General features: G+C 37.0%; 1 protein-coding gene across 2 annotated transcripts in view; it reads right to left on the minus strand.

Moving 5' to 3' along the window:
* Positions 1–23759, minus strand: part of LOC145980643 (open rectifier potassium channel protein 1-like) — a 101173-nt gene extending 77414 nt beyond the window's left edge. For both annotated transcript variants that reach the window (XR_014440866.1, XM_083113678.1), the window contains exons 1-2: positions 23696–23759; positions 12525–13401 (exon numbers count right to left, since the gene is read on the minus strand). Coding sequence is in view for 1 of the 2 variants with exons in the window: in XM_083113678.1 (XP_082969804.1) it covers positions 12525–12669 (145 nt within the window). In the remaining variant the exon portion in view is untranslated. The remainder of the gene's footprint in view (positions 1–12524; positions 13402–23695) is intronic.
* Between the last annotated feature and the right edge of the window lie 335 nt (positions 23760–24094).

The raw sequence follows: 24094 nt of genomic DNA on the forward strand, positions 1-24094 counted from the left end.
CATTTGTCTTCCGGCTAAGACTCGACTTCCAATTCTATACAAGAACGGTGTGTGTTGTGTATCTGCATTTATTTCTTATGTTGTTTTTCCCCGACGAAGACGATAAGTGACGATTAGGGACTGTCACACATAGACAGGACACAGAACACGAAACTCACAGAGGATATTATTGACTTTGGGTTTAGGCGCCAGAACCTCGTTACCCCCAATAAATAGTTTCAGGTGGACTACGTGGAAAAGAGGTTGATAATTCAGTGCCTCTTCCGAAAAAGACACCGATGCTGTTTTGAATAGTGAGGTCATAACAGACCTGAATTTATTATTTCATTTTACAAGTTGAATAAACTACGATGCACATCCCTAACGGCTAATATAGTATAAATTCACAGTAATTATTTACTTAACGATAAAATATCACATTTTAGATTTGCAATACTTTGGCAGAGGCTGTGCTAACTATCTACTGAGTGACAGTTCACCTTGTCCGTCGTCAAGTTGAAATCTGCTGTTCCTCTTTACAACAACATAAACAAAGGAGTCGATATTGTTTTCTTCAGAACTCATAAAACTGATTTCACGGAAAGCTTGTCTAGCATTTCGCTTTCTTTCTCGCACGTAAAGTTATTCTAAACGTGCGAATGTTCTTTTTTCTCTGACAATAAATACAAGATACGATAAAGAACGGGACGCCGCTCTCGAAGTCTTGTTTCTCTTTCAAGCTCAAGTCTGACTTCTTCTTCTTCTTTCTATTTCGGTTTTTCTACTTCGTTTTGTACCTCTTGGGTTAATCGTGACGATGAGGATGAATGATAGGACAAATACAACGATACATACACCAGGGTTCAAACCTAGAACGTCGAATTGTACTCGCAAATTTTCTACGATCAGCAGTCTTGATCGTAGTTCAGCTGTTGTACAGTTGGATCCACTAGTAATTCTCGGCAAATTGTCCATGACTATTTTCATTAATTTTTCTCTTACATCCTGTGTGTTTTTAAAGCGATGGATTTTTATGTATGCTGGTGCAGAAGTTGCCAACAGCTTGTTTTGAGTTTTCTTTTAATTCTTGAAGCTCTTATTGGATCAAATAAAGTGCACGAACATGGTGATGGACAATTTGCACTGTAATACTCATGGATCCCACTGTACCATGGTTGTACTAACGAATATTTAGTAAAGAAAAATGAACATATGTAACAAGAATCAAACTGGAGGAAATCAATTCATAAATCCTGTTTCCATAATAATAATAATAATAATAATAATAATAATAATAATAATAATAATAAAGAAGAAGAAGAAGAACCAAACATGCACAACGAGGTCAACAATGATAAATATTTCTCTCCATTATTGAAATGAGCAAAGAGTTTTATCGTGTGTCATTGTTATTTACTGTTTAAAATATCATGTTTCTTGAAATTTACCTTAAATGAGAGCTTAAAGGTCGACAAATCGACAGTTAGCTTTACACAACATGATAGAAGCTTGAACTTTTTGCCACTTTTCCTATCAAGGGAAAGTAAACTGTGCTTGCCTCTCCCCCAGTTTTAGAACCGAATCGCCGCCACTGTTCTTTACTGATTCTTTAGGTAGATACTAGAATAAAAAATCGTTTCTGAGAAAATCTCTTATTGTTTGTTATGGATTTTATCCTTGCTTGAGGAAACGGAAATTATCTTCGTTTAACGTTCCGTTAACCAAGGTCGGTGAAAAGTTGTAATTGGAGACGATAGCTTTGCAGAGAAAGTCTGTACGTCTGTTGACTTTAGTTTTTCCCGTTCTCTTAATCCCCTCGCCATTCTGTTTCTTTTCTTGCCTTGTTTTCTGTACGTTCTATTCTCCTCTCGACACCCATATCGGTCTTGTTATTGTATTCGTAGTTCTGTTATTTTACGTTGCATTCCTTCCACTTTTGTGTAATCTCGACGATGAGGATGAATGATGATTACATAACATTGATGAAGAGATAATCCCAAAGAACACCCATGCCCAAACCGGAACTCGAACCCAGGAACTTCAGAGGGTACTAAGTGGACAGTAAATTTAGGGCAATTATTGTACAGTCACGGATACTTCTGGGTTGTAGAGATCTCATTTATTCTCAATAGGATCTTTACAACTCAGAAGTATCCATGACTGTACCACAATTTGCAACTTCTTAAATTATATACATTATACATATATATTATACAAGGCACATAATTTATGGGAGAAGTGAGTTCGAAGTCGCATGTAATGTAACTGCGATAAGTGCTGAAAAATTTGAGGATTTTGAGATTTTTTTTTAAAACTATTAGATTGCTCTCCTATTTCATTTCAGTGCATTTGAAGATTGTGGTCAAAAAAGATATTCTATTTGTTTTCCGTTCATGTGACAGCTTTAAATTCTGTTCACATTAGTCTAGATTACATTTTCGTAGATTAACCCAGCACGGTTTAGGATGGAAGTGACAAGATTAACTGACGTAACATTGTAGATCTTGAGCTGAAACTTTTGTATACCTATGTTAGATACTTTGACGTATTGCGCTGGTGTTGGGTTTAAGATAAATCGGTCAACGCGTTTCAATATGGCGGATGAAGATTGTTTCCGCTATTTTGCAAAAACGCTCCTGATGACCTAATTCTGTTTGTATTTTCAGATCTCTCTAGTGACTACATTTCAGGAGCTTAGCAAAACAAAACTCTGCAACTGTAGGCTTAACTTGCAATATAATTCAGTAATTATTTAATCTAGTACCTGGTGAGCGAAGTTGAGCACACTTGAATCACACCACAGACCTCTAATTTCCGGCTTCAAGTTAACCCTATAAAGGTTTACGTTTCCACTCTATTAATTCGATGTCTGTGAAGCGTTCTAAAACAAGTTAGCGAATTTGACGAAAAGTATACGGTAAGGTTATCGACTGGGCAGCTCTGCAAGAGTAAGAGATGTATCTAAAATGGACTTTATGCCTTGTCTAGGGCCTCACTCTTGCCTAACCTACTTACATGCTTATTGTTTCTGTTACAGAACTACTTCTCGCTATTATGTGGGGAGTTCAAAGCACAAGTGGTGTAACTCCACTTTTCGTGGAAATTGAGTTACATATATAACTCAGAATTGTGACGTATCAACATTTCAGTGCTAGAAGTATCTCTTAAGTTTTAAATTCTTGCTTATAGAGGCACATGTTTGTGCTCCAACAGCTAAACATAATAATAAGTTATTTAAATGTGCCATTTTCTCAAAACTGTCTTGAATGAAGTAACCCAATTGTGCTCTGAACTCCTCATTTGATTACTTGAAAAGAAGGCAGGTCAGATTAGTGATTTTAGCGCTTCGTTTTTGTCACGTAGTGAATCGAACACAGGGACTTGTCTCTCCACCAAGGCCCCAGACGAGGCATATAATTAAGTTTTCTAACAGACTATGCAGTCGATAATTTTACCTCGCGGTATTGCTAACAAGTTGTGAAGCGCAAGGGGAAACCATAGGCTGAGCTGGATAGCGAGAATTTTTATTATCTCGCAATCAGGAAGGAAAGCTCAATGAGAGTTTCCCATCTTGCTGTAAAAGAATGTATTAGGCATGCATCAGTTTTGATATTAATCACATTCAATGTTAATTAGACAACCTCCCGTGTACATTCTTCTTCTCTAATAAAATAACAGGAAGAGCTGTCAGTTCTAGTGATGGGCAAAGTAGAAACTGAAAAGATTTGTATCTTGTCTGTCTTATAGAGCGTCCGAAGGATTGCTCAACATTGCAACACCAAGCATAAAATAGGAGTATCTTAAAAGACAAATTCCTTTGGTGTTTCCAATCCTCCATTATAAACAGGGGATATTTGCCACTAGGCTATCCTAGGGAGCGCACAAAAATGAGACGTTAAAATGACAGAAGTGTCAAAGACCATAGACTATTAAAATTCCTTAATATTGTGATAATAGCAAAATAAAACACCCTAAAATTTCTAATTAACTCGTTCCTTTCAATAATTGACTTGGAATAAAGCACTGAGCACGGCTTCAAGAATCATCCCCAAAGTAAACAATGATTTGTCTCTAATTTTCTACCAGTAATCTATCCAACACGCAGCTTTCACAGTCAGTGGCGATGATTGGGTTCCAAAACTGGGAAGGGGGGGAGGGTATTATAGTGCGGACGGAAGAGTGGCAATCCCACGCCCCCGCTAATCGCCGCCACTGTTCACAGTCATTAATTATTGTGACTGGTTCACAAATGCTATGAAAACAACCCTTTGTTTCATAAAGATCATATACAGGAAGTGGTGACACGTGTCGAGATCATTTAATAAACTTTGAATTGTAATATTTCATTACTAACAATCTCACCCCGCACGTGTACGCGCATACGCGTACAGACATTGATATGAATATTTATGAAATGGACCAGGGAAAATGTACAAACGGTACAACCCTAGCAGAGGCATTCGGTGGCGGCGAATATACAGGGTGTCTACACGGAAACGTGTAGAGGACATCAAAACAAACAACTTTTCTCAGTAACATTTTTCTCGTTGGTGCGTCGTTTCGGCGCTAAAGTCGTTCAAAAGAGCCCGTTTTGCCGCCTGAATGCTGGCAACCACACACAACATTTGATTGCATTTGTGACGTCATATCCCGTCGTGAAGCGATGCGTTCCAGGGTTGCCAGGAACACACATATTCTGTGAAAAATGACATAGCTACAATCAGCCACATTATGTACCGTAAAATTAAACGAGAAAACACGTTCTGTAACCTACCAGGAAGTAAATAAACGATACTAAAAATGGTAGAATGAAAATCGAATTCAAGTAAAAGTGGTCATATCGAATTTTGTCTCAGCTTACATGTTAGATATTTGCAAATGTAGTTACCAAGTTGGCCTCTACGATTTAGTGTTATACACTTCGTCCTTCTGATACTTCTGTCTGTGACACACTGAACAGATGACAAAATAGAAATGATAGAACTCAAAATTCCAAAGGTAAGCAATACATAGGTAAATATAAGGTATATTCAGGGCATTATGAGGCAAGTGGCAAAAATGGTTGAAAATACAGGGATATAAGTAGTAGTAATACAAGCTCTCCGACGACTGTGTTTATCTATGCACCGGATACACATGTAATAGTTTGCAACTGTGAACAGGACAGTATATTCGATACTGATTCATCATTAGATTGTTAATGTGGTTGTACATGTTTTAGCCGAAATATAACAACGTGAACCTCGGATACTTCCCTTATCAGCACAAAAGTACCACATGGCATCTGGACACAAACCTGTAGATATCAACCTTGCAACGAGATTTGCAAATATTTGACATGTAACTGGGCGTAAACAGCCACATCTAAACAGCCACATGTAAGCTGTAAGTTCAATGAAATTTATTGTTGTTGATATTTGATATGTAGGCTGAGACAAAATCCGATTTTGACACTTCATTTTGAATACGTTTTTTTACCTTTCTCATATCGTTGGTTCACTTCTCCCTCCCCGGAGATGACTGCTGATCTTCTGGCTGGTAGGCTATGATGTTCGGTCTTCTGGACGCGTTTCTAGCTTCGTTTTACAGCTAATAATGTGGTTGGTAGTTTGTCATTTTTCACAAAATTTGCGTGTTCCTTGCAACCCTGCCGTGTGCTGTTTCGCCGCAGGAAATGACGTCACAGATACGATCAAATGTTGTGTTGGGTTGCCAGCATCCAGGCGGCAAAACGGTCTTTTTTGAACGGCTGTAGCGTCGAATCGACGCACCAACGAGAAAAATGTTACTGAGAAAAGTTGTTTGTTTTGATGAACCTGTATAATTTTTATTGGGTCTCGTTACCAGATTTATCACGCATCAAGCTTTCTTCTAGGAAAGTAGCGCCATGATTAGGGGGTAGTGGTAGGGGATAATCATGCATAAGCGTTCCTGAGATCAGAACCATAAGCAAAATAGATTTTGGCGCCCATTTAATCGAAATCATGGTGGAGCAGATAATGATGTCCAAAGTCGAATTAAAAAAGCAAATGGAAAATAAGAATATCTCCAGAAATACAAAAAACTGCATTTTCAATACAAATGTTAAGTCAGTCCTGCTTTATTCTTGCGAGACATGAAGAGTGACCCAGCAGATTATACATAGGCTGCAAACTTTTGTTAATAGATGCCTGCGGCGTATAATAAATATAAAATGGCCTGATATAAAAACGAATGAAGACCTATGGGAAGTCACCAACCAACAACCAATTGATATCCAGATAAAAAAAAGGAAGTGGAAATGGATTGGACACACACTTCAGAAACCTGCTGGACCCAGAGAAATCTGCATTAGATTGGAATCCTCAGGGAAACCGAAGACGTGGCCGACCTTGGAAGACCTGGAAAAAATCAATTGAAGAAGAAAAGAAGCCTTGACAATGGGAAAATCGTGGAATGAAATTAAGAAGTTGACTGTCAACAGGACCAAATGGAGAAGTTTCACAGATGCCCTATGCTCCAAAAGGTGCAACAGGAATTAAGTCAAGTAAGTCAAGTTTCACCGAAATCTCCGCCCCTCCCTCCCCTGTTCGGGACAAACGTTCCTCTCCTAATACTTACACTTTAAAAAAATATTCATAAGCTAAAGAGACTGCACGACCCCGTAAAGCATCCATAGCAAGAATTATATTAATTTTCTCTCGAATGAGCATTCTCCTCTGCAACAAAAAACTTTAGCTTCTTACCTGCAACGAAGCTCACTAAGAGCTTTGTGGTTCTTTGACAAAAGGTTCGAAATGTACAGTCACCGGCATTAAAAATGGGACAACTATATAGATTCTGAAACACTCGCTTCTCTGCAAGACTTTGTGTGTGTTGCCTAAATCTACGGCGGCGGTATTAGTTGCCATTGAAAATTTGCTATTCAAATCCACTTATCGCCGTAGGGTTAGGCAACACACACACACATAACACCTTGCAGAGAAGCGAATATTTCAGGATCTAGGTGTCCCAGTTTTATTGCCGTTGACTGTACAGTTGACATTGTTTATTTCTCTGCTCTATAGGGTAACTTACATTGCGTTATACTGTTCGAACGCAGTGTACTGACTGCATTATTACATAATCGTTAGTACATTAGTACTTCTATCTAATTGGCTTAAGTGGTTTAAATACAATAAAAAGCCTCGACGAAGTAGTATTTTTATAACTCACATTCATCAATACTGATAATATTTTTGTATCTCCTGCCTCTAGTATATACTTTCATAATAAATTCATCAAAAAGCCGCTGCACATGCTTTGAGTCATAATTCGGTACCTTGCACATGACCGGAGAACAAAGCAAATAAGAAAATGTTTAGATTTATGTGTTTGTAAATACAATAATTTTAATTTACTAGAGCGCCAATACTTTTTCAGGGTGCCGTGATGTTTAATCTCTTATAACTTTCTTGCTCTTTCTGCCTTTTCGACACCATATTTGGCTTGGCGCTGGGGGCGACAGCCTCCATGAACCCCCCTTCCTTCCCCCGCATCTAGTATTATTCTGGCTGTATTCAGGTTAGCAACACAATTTCATGCGGAAGGCAAGAAGTTAGAATGAAGAGAGGGCATACGATCGAATTTTACTGTCAATATATCTTTGTAAGTCAGGTACAGTGGGATCCATGAGTATTACCGTGCAAATTGCCCATCACCATGTTCGTGCACTTTATTTACCCAATAAGAGCTTCAAGAATTAAATGAAAACTTAAAACAAACTGTTTACAACTTCTTCACCAGCATACATAAAAATCCATGCTTAAAAACACATAGGATGTCAGAGAAAAATTAATGAAAATAGTCATGGACAATTTGCACGGTATTACTCATGGGTTCCACTGTACATAGCTTCCGCATAACATTGTAAGGCAGTCTTTAGTTGTCACTGATTATTGAAGTGCTGACACAGAGGAAAAAATAGATCTCCTAAGTGCCATATCATTGAAATCGTTACGTCTAAACAATGCCTATTCAAACAATATAGATAACAGAAAGTTAATGCTTGTTATCCCGGATCTGCAATATCGATATAAAAAACATGCACAATTCAATGTGGATTCTTTCTTTGCAAATGTCTTGACTGCAGGCATGGGCGTCCGCAGGATTTTTTCCAGGGAGGGGCAAGGAAGGTAATTTTTTCCAGGGGGGGCCAACATGGCATATTTTCCCCAATAATAGTGTTCATCCTTCAAAAAACATTGCTTAAATTTGAATTTATCATGTTCGTGCAATAATTAACACACATTATTGTGACTGAAATTAAATTATATGTGTGAAATATGTAATTTTTGGTTGACCTTCGTTTTCCAGGGGGGGGCACGGCCCCCCCCTTGCCCCCCTTCCGGACGCCCATGACTGCAGGCAAAGGGTGTTGATAAGGCGAGTGGTTGATGCCATTCCTTTCGTTCTATTTGTAAGCCAGTTATGGCCGCCATGTAGGAGCTGATTTATCAACCAATAATAATCATTCCTCCGCGATATCATTTTATTTTCATAAGAAAAGGGCAGAATCATAGCTGGGGAGAGGGTGAGGATCTGTCGCTACACGCTGCAAACAGTAAAAGTTGACACGTCCTTTCCCATTGCACAAATATTTATTGTTATTAATTATCTTTTCTCTTGTGCAAATGTTTATTGTTCTTTAATATTAATTTCTGTAATTTACCTATCACTGATAATGTCAGGATAGTGACTAACCTGTATATACTTATCTTGTTAAGAGCTGTTGCCATGGCAATTACAAGTGTCTTTTGTCTTGACTTGGAAGTTCGGGCTCGGTTTTTGAAATAGAGTGATCAAGTTGAATTATAAGAAGTTTAATTTATTTGAGTGACATGGATTATATGTTAGAAATATAAGTATTTAGTTTGCAAAGAAATAAAATAGACTTCCTTTTTCTTAGTGCAAACTTAACCTTGATTTTTATTTGGTTTGAACAACGAAGATAGATATTACCCCATACCCTGAGAGGCATCACGTGTATGCTTTCGAGTCTTTCATGTGAACTTATTATTTGCTCTGATAGTTAAATCATGTTCTTTTGACTAAAGAACGTGTCAAAGTTTTGGTCCTCTATTAAATTATCATCGACAGTTTGCAAAGAAATAGGCCTAAAACTTTTCTTGCTCGCAGTGCAATGAAGAGATATCAAATCCGTACTACGAATTTCTTAAAAGCATTCATTGTGCATGATTCGTTCATGATCAGTAGCGGCGACTGGGTGCCAAAATTGGGGGGAGGACAATTTACTTGCTCTTGGTACACAAGCCTTAGTATTAAGGTGCTATAGTGCAGTGGCAAGAACTGACAAAAAGTGGCGAGGGAACTGCCCCCCTCGCCCCCTAATCGCCGCCACTGTTCATGATGATGTTGAAAGTGGAGAATTGTCAAAATGTGTGTTTCTGGTGTTGGTAAAGGTATTGATTAATTGATTGAATTATGTCATTTTATGTGGCTTTACTTCCACGGATGAGTGATGATATGATGATTGAGTGATTGACTTGCTTTATTTTATTTCGCTTCTTATGCCACTTTTGGCTAATTTGCGAAGTTGGGGATGAGTGACGATATGATGAAATTGATGATTGAACACTCACAAACATTCATGCCCAGGCCAGGATTCGAACCCACGACCTCTGGCACCGTAGCACTCTGTGCTAATCACTCCGCCACGGAGGTCAGCTGGTCAAGTTATTATACGGTAATAACTGCCTTACGAGACACCTAGAAATATTCCCAGATTTGATTAAATTGTTAGAAAATAATACTTCGTCAAGTGTTACATTACACATATAACAACACAGGCATATATTTTTTACCATGTTACTCTATTGTAGAACAGGTTGAAACCTCGCCTATCAGTAAATAATTTCTGATTATGCCGTAATAATCGTACTCAATATATTACACGTTAACGCATTGTATATTACCTACAGAATAGAGAAATAAGTAATGTTAAGAGTACATTTCGAACATTTTGTAAACTTTACTTCAGTTAAGATACAAAAGAGAGTATATTGGTTTTTTTGTGAATTTCTGTTACCACGTTTTACTTGTCAAATATCTGAAACTACGGGATGAACGGAAAAATTGTTTTAACAAAAGTTATTTATTTTTGTAATAGGTATAAAAATATTTTTTTTAAAAAAATAAGTGACCTTCAAATTACCTTCAAAATGGCAGCCTACTAAAACATACACAATTGCATTCTCTTTCCCCCTTCAAGTCGATTAACTTTCATTTGAAACATTTCTTTCGAAAACACTTCATTTTAAAGATATTTCGAGTCATCAACTTTCCTGTGTATGGAGGTTGAATTTTGTACCCCCAAATGAAAAACTTTCCTGCGTCACTGAAAACAGCTATATGCACCATCCAATTCTACAAGTCCAGCGCCCCCTCCCCCCGAAAGAAAATCCTGTGTACGTCAGTGCACGGGGAGATAAATTTTAGTCTCGCCCCCGAAGTATCTAAGGGGAGAAGCGCAGAAATGAAAAATAACGAAGAAAAGGGAATACAAGTAGCGAAAAGAGAAGAGAAGAAAAACAGAGAATGGGTGGAAGGTTGAAATAGAATAATGGAAAGGAATGTAAGTTAACAAACAGAAGTCAACGGAAGAGGATAGTAGAGATGAAAGAAAAGGTAAAAGAGATTAGAATGAAATTATGGAAGAGACAAGAAAAGAAAACAAGAGAGAGTGGAAAAGAGATAGAAGTTAACAAAAGATAAGACGAACAGGAAAGAAGGGGAAAAAAGAAGTGAGAGAAGAAACAAGAAAAAGGAGTGAAAAGAATAGACGAAGGAGAAATAAGAGGAAAGAGAAGCTGAAAAAAGAGAGAAGAGAATTGCCACACACTATCTCCAGGGTCTTAGGTAAGTGAAAATGGTTGTCTCCTGACAGTCAAGATTTTGTCCAGAAATAATTATCGTGCTGAGCTTGAAACCGTTATATCTGATATCCCATCTTCTGATTACTTCAGGATATTGACCTCTGGGGAGCTCTTGTGAAACACACGGCCCAGGAATGCATTTCATACAACTTCCCCCAAAATATAAAGCAGGAATGTGTTTTCTCAAGAGGATGTTTGTACAGAACTCCCCAAAATACCATTCTAAGGTCCGCTTTAGACGGACGCATTTCCCTTAGCATTTTTTGCTAGCATCATTGTTTCCAAAAATCTTATACAATTTTTAAATAGCAGGAAATACTTTGCGCTGAAGCGATTGCGATGCGAAGCGTGCAGACAACGTTAGATAATATATACAGCACGAATGGCATACCAGAATCGCCAGTGCCCGATCTTTACAATTGAAACAAGTAATTTATTCTTCTATACGTGTACTGTGTACGCTACAAAGTATGTTTTTAAGCAGCGGCATTGATAAACGTTTAATGTTTTTGTATTTTTGCGTTAGCTGTGGGAAGGATAAATTCTTCACATGTTCGATATCATACTTAAAGTCACACGGTATTTCGTGAGTGAAAAATATTTTTGCTAACGGAAGTAGAGTAGCCGGTATGTTGATGTTTCAAAGTACAATGGACTTAAAATGTCAACACCTTACAACTTTTGCTGCGTAACTGTCACTCATGAGACAAGCACTTTAAGGCACTGGTAAGCAGGGTGTGAATTATTGGGGTAGGAATTTCACTTCTCCCTATAACAATAGAATGCATAATGGTACCACTAGGCGAATTCAGTTTTTTTGCTTTTGGGGGGGGGGGCTCAGTGGCGTATTTGTGGTTTCATTTTGGGAGGTAGGTGTTTTGGATATGCAAATTTGCAATTGTGTTACCAGTCAGTAAATTAACTATTGCCTTGCGGTGCAAAGCACCTTAGTCCATAACCCACCTACAAGTTTCTTGTGAACACTTTAATACAGGTCAAATATCAGAACTTGGCCATAAATTTTTTTTGTGGAAAACAGCCTGCTGTTATCTCGGCTCAGTGAGATTACTCAGTTTCGAAATGGTATCCTTCTTTAATAGACAAGGGTGCATACTTATCGGCAGGGAAATCTTTGATGACTGGGCCATTAATAAACACGAATGATTTTTTTAAATTGTTTTGGTTACATAGTAAAGAAATTGTATACTATACTCGTATGTCTTCAATTCCATTCTATTTGAGGGGGATAAAAATAATTTTCATTTGCCAGGGATGATTTTTGGGGGGATATCTTTGGCACCTCGCCCCGCACGATGAATGGTACAATGTTTTCTTTTAGACAATTGCAATTATATAAGTAATAATTCCTTTAAAATGCAAACGGATATTGAGAAACGAACAGCATGTATCAAGCCTATTATGGTTTACTGCAGTTGGCGATTCAATTAGAAAAAATCGCACATTCTTTCATATAGTTTGTAATTTTTTAGCGTGGAGAAATATTATGTAATGCTCAAAGTTGATTTTTTTGCGCACATGTACAAAGAACATTAAATGACATAGCACAGTCTTAATTTGCATACTCCTTATAAGATATTAATATTTATTTTCAAGTAAATTATCTGCACTTGCCTGCTATCTCTGCTCTCTCCTGCTTAGATGCGTTCCTTCGTTCCCGTTCATTTGCCGATTCTATGTGCAAAAATATCCCGCCGCCAATTAGAAGGTAAGCAATGAATATTACGAGAAGGGCGAACCATTCCTTTTTAGACATCATGATAGACACTGATCACCTTTTATTTCACTTCCTGAACAAATCAAATTAATTGGTCGAATCGAGATTTCGAGCAACGAAGCGACAATTCGTCCCCATGTCACTCGCACATTTTGTCGCACCTCGCGAGTACTATACATGCTACCACCTCGCATGAGCAGACACTCGCGCACACGCTACACATTCGGGCACACTGAAGGCACGATGGTATATGACGTCATGTATGCAGAAAGCGATGTCTTAGCTGCCGCCCCCCATCAAGGTTCCAGCGTTCTTATTCACTCTTTTCTATTCTCTTCACTGTGGTCGCTGAACCAATCATGAGGCTAGAAGGCGCCACAGTCGCTCGCTCTCTGTCCGTGGACAATAAAAATTTCTATGTGTACAATTTACACTTTCACACGCCTTGCATGGGAGATTTCCACAGTTCTGCTTTGGTTATGTAGAGAAAAATTGTGTTCCAAACGTTGGGGTTGAAATATCACTTTCCAACGATGTACAATGGCGAGCAAATTTTCTGTTACTTTTATAAATAGTTGAGATAATTGTCGCACTTTGGTTTAACAGTTTCGAAATATGGAGTTAAAGACATTTTGTCAAGAAATAAATGAAGTCCATGGTTGTTGCTTTACTTCCCATATGAGAACTTGATCCGTATAGAAGACGTGGAGATTTTCTGAAGTCGTAGTTATAGGGCGTGAAGATTCATAGAAATGATCCATTTGAGAGGCCATCCTGCAAAAGAATACGAGATGTTTAACATATATCAGCAAATACTATTTCTCTTACTGTATTACTGCTGTAAAATTAACCACGACGGAGTGAAAAGAAGAAAAATATGATTGATTGATTTCACTGCGTCACTTATGTACTATTACGTTAACCGCGACGAATCGTGGAATGAAGTGTGAAATAATGAACTTAATTAAAATGTACATTCGCTTTGATTTAACCAATGCAAGTTCAAGAATTGAAACAAAAGAACAACGAAATGAAGGGCAGCTTCTCATCCAACAACAGTACATTGGGGTTAAGTATTCCTCGGCAAATTATCCATGACTATTTTCATTATTTTTTTCTTGCATCTTACGTGTTTTAAGGACTATTTTGATATTTTGTTTCAATTTCGGAATAAACATGGTGGTGAGCAATTTGCTTCGTAATACTTATGCATCCCACTGTACAATTCAGTCCCTTACAGAGAGGCAGAATTTGAAAGAAATTGGAATGAAAAATAACAATGGACAATTTGCCTATTATCTTCAGCGCCAGCTATACCGTCCCTTCCAGCATTCTCTGGAGCGACTGAGGAAAAAACGCGGAAAGTACTGAAAATATACCTGGTATTAGAAGTTCCAACGTTCTAGGTCGTAACAAAACAGGTTACAACTAGGTTGTATGCAAAATTATTTCTTTATTATATTTTGGGATATGGCGGCATCGAAGGTGGGAGTATGGGGGCAAACCTTTCTCCCCCATTTGAGCTTATTTTGCACCATATTCCTATTGATTGATTGATTTGCTTTATTTTACTTCGCTTTTTGTGCCACTTTTGGCTAATTTGCGAAGATGGGGATGAGTGGTGATATGATTAAATTGATGAATGGACACTCACAAACATCCACACCCAGGCTGGAACTCGAACCCGGGACCCCTGGCGAGATGCCAACCACTCCGCCACGGGGGCCAGCCCTATTCCAATTCTGTACTTTTTTTTTTCAGCAGAGTGCGTCTATGTCTACGATTAGTGGGTAAAGGGTACCTGATGAAATTTGAGCTTGGTTCAAATAGATGTGAGGAGATCAAATTCTCATAACAGGGATCAGAGCAAGAAAATATACTCTGGTCATTTGCTATAATACAATGGAAGTCATCCTTCAGCAAACGGTCCAATACACGCTCTAAGGGCAGCAACGGCTATCCGAGTGAAATTACGATTCGTAGACCGGAACACCGAACTTATATTTCAGTATAAAGCCTTAATTGCACAATATACACTTACAACAATGCCGGTGTTTACAGCTTTCACTACATTGCTTCATGCTCCAGTATACGTCAGCCAAGGAACTAGATTTAAGTTAAGTATCCCTTGAAATAAAGGAAGTGATTTTCCAACACGTTTTTGTTATGGTCACGGGATTGCGTATGCACAGGGTGTTCCACGAATATATGACGTGTATTTGACCAGTGGCGCAGAAACAAGGGAGGGGAGAAAGATTTATTGAATTTAAAGGGATAACAAATGTGCCGTTACATTACGCGCATTATATTTAATAGTAATTTACTCTCACAAACTTCTTAATTTTCACACCAAATATACTTTTACACCCTCTAAAGAACGTCTTTACTTTCCGTACAAATATTGATATTTCTGTATAAACCCCATAGTATAGTGAGATCGTGTAAATATTGCCGCGCAAATTATCTATCGTCGTGTTCACTCACTTTATTTTACTCAATGCAAGGTTCAATGATTGAAACCAAAACTCTTCTGCAGCAGCATCAGCACAATTTTATTCTTAAAAAAACAGGTGGGATATAGGAGAAAAGTGAATGAAAGAAAGTGATAGACAAGGTGCCTGGCAATATTTGTTTTGTTTTCTTAAGTTGTGAGTGTTATATTGTGCTATAATATAGTTTGGTTGTACGTACAGTGGAATCCATGAGTATTACCATGCAAATTGTCCATGACTATTTTCAATAGTTTTTTTTCGTACATCCTATGAGTTTTTAAGCAATTGATTTTTATGTACGTTGGTGCAGAAGTTGTCAACAGCTTGTTTTGAGTTTTCTTTTAATTCTTGAAGCTTTCATTAGGTCAAATAAAGTGCACGAATATAGTGATGGACAATTTGCACGGTAATACTCATGGATCCCACTGTACGTGCATATGTAAATTAATGCTTACACTTGAGTCTAGCAATATATGACTCCGCAATACCGTTTAATGGGATTTGATGGAATTAGATCCGGGATTCTTTCTCTTTGGAGATAGAAAATCTATCCCCACATTCTTGGTAGGATGACCACTAGTACATTAATGAATTCCACAGCTCACACCACACCAGTATTCGTATCTGTAAACATCTTGTTACTAGCACCCAGAGCAAGAAGCCGCTTTTCGTACGTGACAATGCAAATGCATAAGAGCATTCCTCAAATATATAAACATGCGCGCATATAATCAATCACTGTGCCATGCGTGCTGTCACACATCACGTTCTACAGATAACCAACGGCCAATTTCAAAGTGTAAAATTTTCAATTATGTAACACACAAAACGACAAGCTTATGTGACTCAGTAGTGAAACGAAATATACCTTTCTCACTGAAGATAATACCACGACAATCTTGGTAAATGAGAGTTTGTAAAGATCTATTCAATTTTGCTTCGTAATGACTTCCTGTAATGAGAATCTTTCTTTACGATAGGTCGAGGAAGGAAAGCGATTCATCTGTAGTAAGGATGCGAGGTTACAATTCAATCTATTAGAGCCGAACGCGTAACACACCAGCGCCGCCAAACAGGAGGAAGACAAAACATTTCCGTGGGTTCACGGGTTCACGTATATGTAACAAATTTAAAATTTTGTCAACGAATTACAAACGATTTTTAAGCTATGAGATTAACATAATATTGTTGTTTAAAGTTGCAGTGGAGTTTGAAAAGGTTGTAAATGATCGCATATTTTATCCACAATTCGTGATAAGTAATAGTCTGATACCAGAACAAATGTCATCTCTTTACCTCGAAATCCTGAATTTGCAACACATAAAGTTCTTTCCTGCAGGCAGTCACAGATTTAGTATGCCCTTGAGTTCTGACCTGATTAGGTGTTGAGATTAGTCATACTGCACAACTTGCAAAGCAATTTAATAAATTGCTAGTATTTTACATCTTATGTTACTTCGTTTTCACTTATTTTCACTTTTAAACCTGAAATGAGATTTTCCAACTTCACATTTAAGTGAAAAACGCCATCGCTTGCACAAATGAAATAGACAATATAAAATATCATAACACTCTTGACTCTATTTTGTCAGGTTTTCAATCTTCTTCTTCTTTTAAATGTCCCTATCAGCATTATCTTGTCGACTTTGGACATGGTTACTGTTTTGTATTTGTTTTAATGTTTTTCTTCTAAAATTGATAGTCTCTCAAATTCATCAGAATCACAAACATAAAACGATTATTATGAATAATTCACTTTTTATCCTTTTGCTGTTTCTTTTTTTAATATATATATATATATATATATATATATATATATATATATATAAATCACTTTATATTTCGAACCTACATTTTCGAGCATATGCGTACAGAATCCATATTAGTGAAGGGACTAAATCAGTTAGAATGGATGAGAGTGATGTGGGAAATGAAATTTTCAAACGTTGTGTACCTTTGTAGAGTGTGATTTGTTGATTTGAAAAAATTGGACATTCTAGAAATAAATGTTGTGCATCAGGATTATTATTGCCATATTTACAATTTCCTTGAGTTTTGATATATATTTTTGCTAAATGTGCTGGTGTACGCACATGTCCTGTTCTAAAGGTTTTCAAACTGGTATGTACAGTAAGATCCATGAGAATTATCTTGCAAATTATTCATCACTAAGAGGGATCCATGAGAATTACTGTGCAAATTGTCCATGACTATTTTCATTAATTTTTTCCATCCTATGTGTTTTTGAGCGATGGATATTTATTTATGCTGGTGCAGAAGTTGTCAACTGTTTATTTTGAGTTTTCTTTCAATTCTTGAAGCTCTTACTGGGTCAAATAAAGTGCATGAACATGGTGATGGACAATTTGTACGGTAATACTCATGGATCCCACTGTACTTACAGTGAGATGCATAAGCATTTCCAGGAAAATTGTCCATTGCTGTTTTCATCCACTTTTTTCTCTTAAGTCGTAGTATTTTTAAGGAATGAAGTTGTTCTGATCGTGGCGTATAGGGCTGTCACTGCTTTGTTGGCGTTTTGTTTAAGTTGTTGAACAACGCATTACTTGAAACAAAGTAAATGCCCATGATGATGGACAATTTACTTGGTTTACGCGCCCCCTATTCTAGTCCTTGCCAAATTGCGTCAAATTAAATACCAAATCTTAGAGAGCAATGGCAATCATAGAAGTTGAATATTTTGATACCAATACTGTTTTTCGTATAAATCTACTCTAGTAAGAAATGTTAATCCAACTTTGTTCTCCAGAATAACACCCTCCTACTACTTATTTGACTTAAGGCTAACCAGAACAATCTTGAAATTTTACTTTCAAGACTGCAATCTGATGCAGCGAACAGGTTGTTGATACAGAATGCTCTCTTTTCCACATGCAGTCACATATCTTCACTGATTATAGCCTTCGTCAAGCATGACAGGTTTTCCTTTTCACTTGACCATGCACCGCAATCAATTTGATCAGGTTGTTAGCGGTCAAGTCTACCTTTTTGCTTACTCAACCATTTTCCTGCAAGACCAAGAAAAGTTATTTGTATTCTGCAATGATATGGCTTGAAGGTTTTCAATTGTTCCAAGGTGTCCGGTAACAGGATTATGGCGATATGTGTAAAACCTGTTCTCCGTACAAGAGGAAGCAATTTATAACACGACGTGCTATGACACTAATACATATGTCGAAGTTTATTGGTATGTGCAAGTTATTTAACCCAAAATTTCCAGATGGACTAAAGAGACCAGAAAGATTTGTTTCTCACTCTGAAACAAGGATCACAAAAATAAAAAAATAATTTATGACAATAATTTCGTAAAAGATTTCGTATTTACTGCAATGCATTGCAATGATTTGATGCTCCGTAGAGGGAATTTACATTTTATAAAAATATGAACTTGGCTTTTTCATATCATGGTATCATTTTATAAATAAATGAATAGTAAAATCGTATGTATACATTACCAGGCAAATAGTCCAGCGTTTTTAATTCATTTTTCCTTCAGTTCTGAATCTCAAAATGCAGCGTTAGAATTGATTGATTTATTGATTTAGGTAATTTTACGTCGCTCTTCTTCCACTTTTAGATAATCACGACAATGAGGATGAGTGATCATATTAAATTGATGAAGGGACAGAGACTCACAGAGTAACCCATGACCAGGCCGGGATTCGAACGGGGCCTCCGAGATACGTATACGAGAAGGCCTCACACCAGCTTCCATGACGTCACAGGACTAGTCAACTATAGTCAATTTATAGCATTTAACAAAGTGCATTATAAGAGTATAATATTTATTTTTCTCACTGAATCGTCCTTTCTTATTCATTCAGAACGTTACTTTCACATCAAGAACATTTCAAATGTTATACAGCATTACAAAATACGTGAATGATGTTGATAAAAGTAAAATCGAATCTTTATCGTTCTGCATAATGTACCTTCATTTTTCAAGTTACCAAGGGCAAAAAATGCGATAGATAAAATTTGATCCTACATTTGATACTTACTCTAAATTCCGACGAAAATCGTTGTCCACGCAATTTATTCTTGACATTCGGGAACAAGAAGAAGTCATTGGGTGCCAAATCAGGACTGTACGGCGGATGACCCATCAATTCGATTTTTTTACTGTTCATAAAGTCGGTTGTTAGACGAGATGTGTGACAGCTGGCATTGTCTTGATGAAGAATGATCCGACGGCGTTTATTTGTTTTCCGTATTTGACCGAAGACCTCTGGCAAACAAATTGTTGTGTACCATTCAGAGTTGACCGTTCTACGTTCCTCTAAAGGCACAGTTGCCACATGACCAGTTTTCCCGAAAAAACAGGCGACCATTTGTTTCGATGTGCTTCGAGCGCGAACAACTTTTGTTGGATTGGGTTCATCTTGAAACAACCATACAGTCGACTGCTGTTTACGTTCCGGCTCATATGCATATATCCATCATTCGTCACCTGTTACAATCTTATATACGTCTTTTGAAGCACCACGATTGTATGTATTGAGCATTTGTTTCCACCAATTGACGCGAGCGTCTTTTTGAGTTTTTGTCAAATTGTGTGGGATCCAACGAGAACATACCTTTCTCACAGCTAAATGATCATGTAATATTTTATATGCTGGTGGAACTAATGCCTATGGTTGCCTCAATCTCACAGTATGTCACATGACGATCTTGCAGTATTAGGTTTTGCACAGCATCAATGTTTTCTTGAACAACAACTGATTTTGGACGACCTTCGCGAATCTCGTCGGTGAGCGAATGGCGGCCACGATTAAATTCGTTATACCAGTGTTTCACAGTGGCAAAGGATGGGGCTTCATCGCCAAATGTGGAAGTAAGTTGATCGATGCACTCTTGTCTTGATAATCCTCGACGAAAATCGTAAAAAATCATCGCACGAAAATGTTCACGAGTTAATTCCATTTTATTGTTGTCGTGCAATCTCCAAGGCAACATAAACAACACAAATGAAGCTATTGACAAAACATTTGAAGTACGTTATGGTCAATAATGCCAGACGATTCCGTGCAAACGTCAAATCGCGCCTAACTTCAATCAGTGTTGCCAAGGCTCAAAATATAAATAGTGACCCTCGTAGTCAATATTTATGTTAAATATTTCGTTTTTTCATAGTAAAACGAGAGTTTGAAATAATAATATTTTACTCTCTTTTTCAGCATGTATAAAAATATTCATAAAGTAATGTAGTCTCGATGTTTAAGTTATAACAAAGATAATTCTTGTAAAATACTTGTATTAGTCGGCAACTGTACGTGACAATGACAATCCCATCGTAGTCGTTGCTTATTGTCAGAGACGCGGAAAGGTCGTCATGCTTTTGAAGAGAGTATTCATTAATGCTTTTGTTCTAATTACAGTCGCGCCTAATGAGTGAGAAGTCTCTGTGACTATCGCTTTCTTATCTGTGCCCCTGCTGTAAGTTAGATATTTTTTGTGCTCGTTACGAATTCAAAATCTTGAACGTTAATAAAAAAAAATATTAAATAAAAGAGCAATTAATTTGTCATTTACTTTTACATAACTTTTCTTCCACTCAGAAAGATCCAAAACAACCACCTGCTTGTTACTCACAATTTGCAATTATTTCTAGTTTTAGACATAACACGCACACACAATAATTCACGGAAATTTAATTGCGGGGAATCTTCACACTTAGAGCACTGTTAAAAATGTTCCTACAGAAACATGTAGCATACTTTAATATGTGTACATAGCAGAATGTACAAGCCTACGTATATAAAATCAACATGTAAAACTTCTGGGGACAAGAAAAGTCTACTATGGTAAAAGCAAAGTCCTTGAATGGGAATTCAGTAAAAAAAACGACAACACTGAAGAAATCAAGAACAACACAAAACTGCTTGTAAATCAGATGCCATTGCTAGCCTTAATTGTGACTGGTATGAGTCCGGACGAAAAGGAGAAATTACCATAGTGTATCATGACTCGTATTTATTTTACCCGTTACTGATATATTCTACTGTGGTACAGTTTCGCAGTTTAGGGTAAGCTATCTCTTAACAATATTATACAAATGAAGAAGCATTCGGTAAACAATGCGCATTGTATCCATTCCGTGTACTGGGGTCTTTGTGCATTAAATACAAAATCTCATTAGTGTTGTTTTGCTTCTTGTTCATAAATTACGTCCGAATCATAGCCTCGAAACCAACTTGTTCAAAAATGAAATATGATTCAATTCCTTGTTCTTCGCTCTAGTTTTAATTAGATTAAGTCAGTGATAACCGACTGGAAGGATATATATTCTAGATTCCTTGAAAATATTCCCAAGAAGCCTAGATTTAATTTGAAAATATTGTAACGTATTGAATCTACGAGATAAATTGCTTTGAATAAAACTATTAAAATCACTTATTAATATATTCACGTATTATTTTCTCTGCCACAATGACTCGTTTTCGTAACAATTAACTATTTCGGCATTCTTAGAATTAAGTGAATAAGTATTCACCATTTCCATTACAATGTCGCATATAATTTTGTGAAATGTGTATGTACAATTAATTACATGTAGACTCATCTAAAGGATATACAGGTGGGCACAAAGTCGCTTTCCCCAATAAATGAAGAAATCATTGTTTTGGGGAAAGCGACTTTGTGCCCACCCTGTATATTATATTTTATGTAACGAGCAATCAGTTAGGTGGTATATCTTATTATTGCGCAGTAACGGCATGGTAATAATAGCGGAAACGTAATAAACGAACTTAATTGCCATAGATGAATGCTGTCACTATTTGAGTACTTGCTTTAAACGAAGACAATACTTCACTATTTCTTAAAAAGATATAAAATACAGTTCTTATTCTAGGTGGAAGAATACTCTGGTAATCTACCTAGTAATAGTAGCATACCCAGAAGTTTCAGGTCGAAAGGGACATGTAATATTGCACACCTCTGCCTTCTTATCATGCTCGACCTTTATTATTAGGAAATCAAAGACAACAACCCATTATCCCTCTTCTCTATTGTCTAGGATTTACAATAGAATGTTAGGATAAAGACAGATTTAGAGGTCAAGAAAACTGCAGACAGGTTAAGCTGCTTTAGAGTGAAATTTGAAAATTATCTTGGCTAATCCCCCTTAAACAAAAGGTCAAAGAAAATTGGCAACACCGTAGTCACTTTATGGAAATGTATTTTTGAAAGCATGAAATCTCGAATTTCGAGATATTTCTTTCTTTGCACTTTTACTATTTAACAGACATCTGCGCAAGTCTGCCATAATCTATAGCCAACTGTGTAGCCCATATTGTTACACTGTTTCACTATGTGAGAACACTAGTGGATTACATAAGCTACTGACATCCAATTCACCAAACTGGAAAAAGTACAAATAAACAATTCTTAATGTGGATGTTCTATTCCACGGATACCTATTAACGTAGCTGAAGATGTAAAAATATTATACGACTTGTTGTTGCTATATTGTGTAAGGAGAAATCATATCCATCTTACTAAAAGACTCTCGAAGGCTAAGCTAACAGGAAAATAGATGAAAGGGGAGAGCGATAATGAAGAAAAAGAGAAGGAAGAGAAACAAGGAACGAAAATATCAAAGAGAAAGACGAAGAGATGGAAAAAATAAGAAGAAATACAAATGAGAAAATAGATGGAAAAGGCCAATTTTTGTGGGCAATAAAACTACAACATTCTGTTTTCACCCGGCTATAAATTAAACGTTACAATTTGACTGAATACGTCAAATATTTAGTATTTTAAACAAACCTGGCGGTAGTTGTCTGATTTTACAAGCCTCGCCGCTATAAACAAGCTATGAATAAAAGAATATCTTATTCTATTGGATCAGTGATCGTTTTTCGTATTATGCGTTTTAATGAAACTCGGAACTACCTTGCACTAGGCAACAATGCACACTGAACGAAGAGTAATGAAGGAAGCTTTGTCATGTTGAAGTTATACGTAATAACTACCTCGGAACGAACAAGAATGATTGTCAGGACTTGCAATATTATCCATGGAGAACGTTGGCTCACCTATGGACTATTCAGAAGTCGTGAGAGAATTCATCTCCAAGGAAAAGAATGAATGAAATTATTAAATTCCATTTTAATCAGTAATTATTATTATTACTTACAATACTTTTGCTGATGTATGCTTGAAGATTTTGTATGGATGCACATTGAGATTTCAGATTTAGGGAACGGATGGGGGGCCTCGCATTCTAATCTCGTCCAGGGTCTCGCGATATGTTGCTGCGCCAATAGTGATCTGTCAGTTCTCCAATAATACTCGTTTTGAAAAATAAACAAAAAAACTGGCTAAAATAGTTGTTGAAACATCTTCCAATGGCGTGCCCAAGGGAACTGATACGGATTCTACTCCCTCTGAACCAGCATTCTTGAACATGACTACTAAAAAGGAAAACATAATCCCCCATTACAATCACCTTCCTACCCTACGAAAATTCTGCTTTCCTTTCAACCCTCAAAGTCCAGTCCATCCAGAGATCAAATACCACACTTGTTTAGGATTAAGATGCACATACTTACGCGTAAAATATGCAACATGTCACTTTCTATATGCAACAAGAAATAAGATAGTTCCACAGACAGGATGTGATAACTAGAGTGAGTAGAAGTTCAAGCGCGAGTCTTATTTATCTCGATCACGGAGTGTTGTCCTGCTCACTGTGACAAGGTGTCACTCATACAATTAACATCTGGATTGTGGTTGGCTATCTTGGAGACAGTCCCAACGTCTCAAGTCAAGATAAGCTCATCATTTTAATCACGGTTTTCCTTTTTTCGACCGAAACATTTTTCTTTGTAAGAACAATATATGCAATACTGTTACAGAAAGAAGTTACTCAATTACTCTTATTATATCTGAAAAACTGACGTAGTTTTCTGTTTCAGATTAAATTTGAGAAATATAGAGAATTAAATAAA

The sequence above is a fragment of the Lepisma saccharinum genome, chromosome 28 (assembly GCF_977018435.1).
Source record: "Lepisma saccharinum chromosome 28, izLepSacc3.1, whole genome shotgun sequence".
NCBI lineage: Eukaryota > Metazoa > Arthropoda > Insecta > Zygentoma > Lepismatidae > Lepisma > Lepisma saccharinum.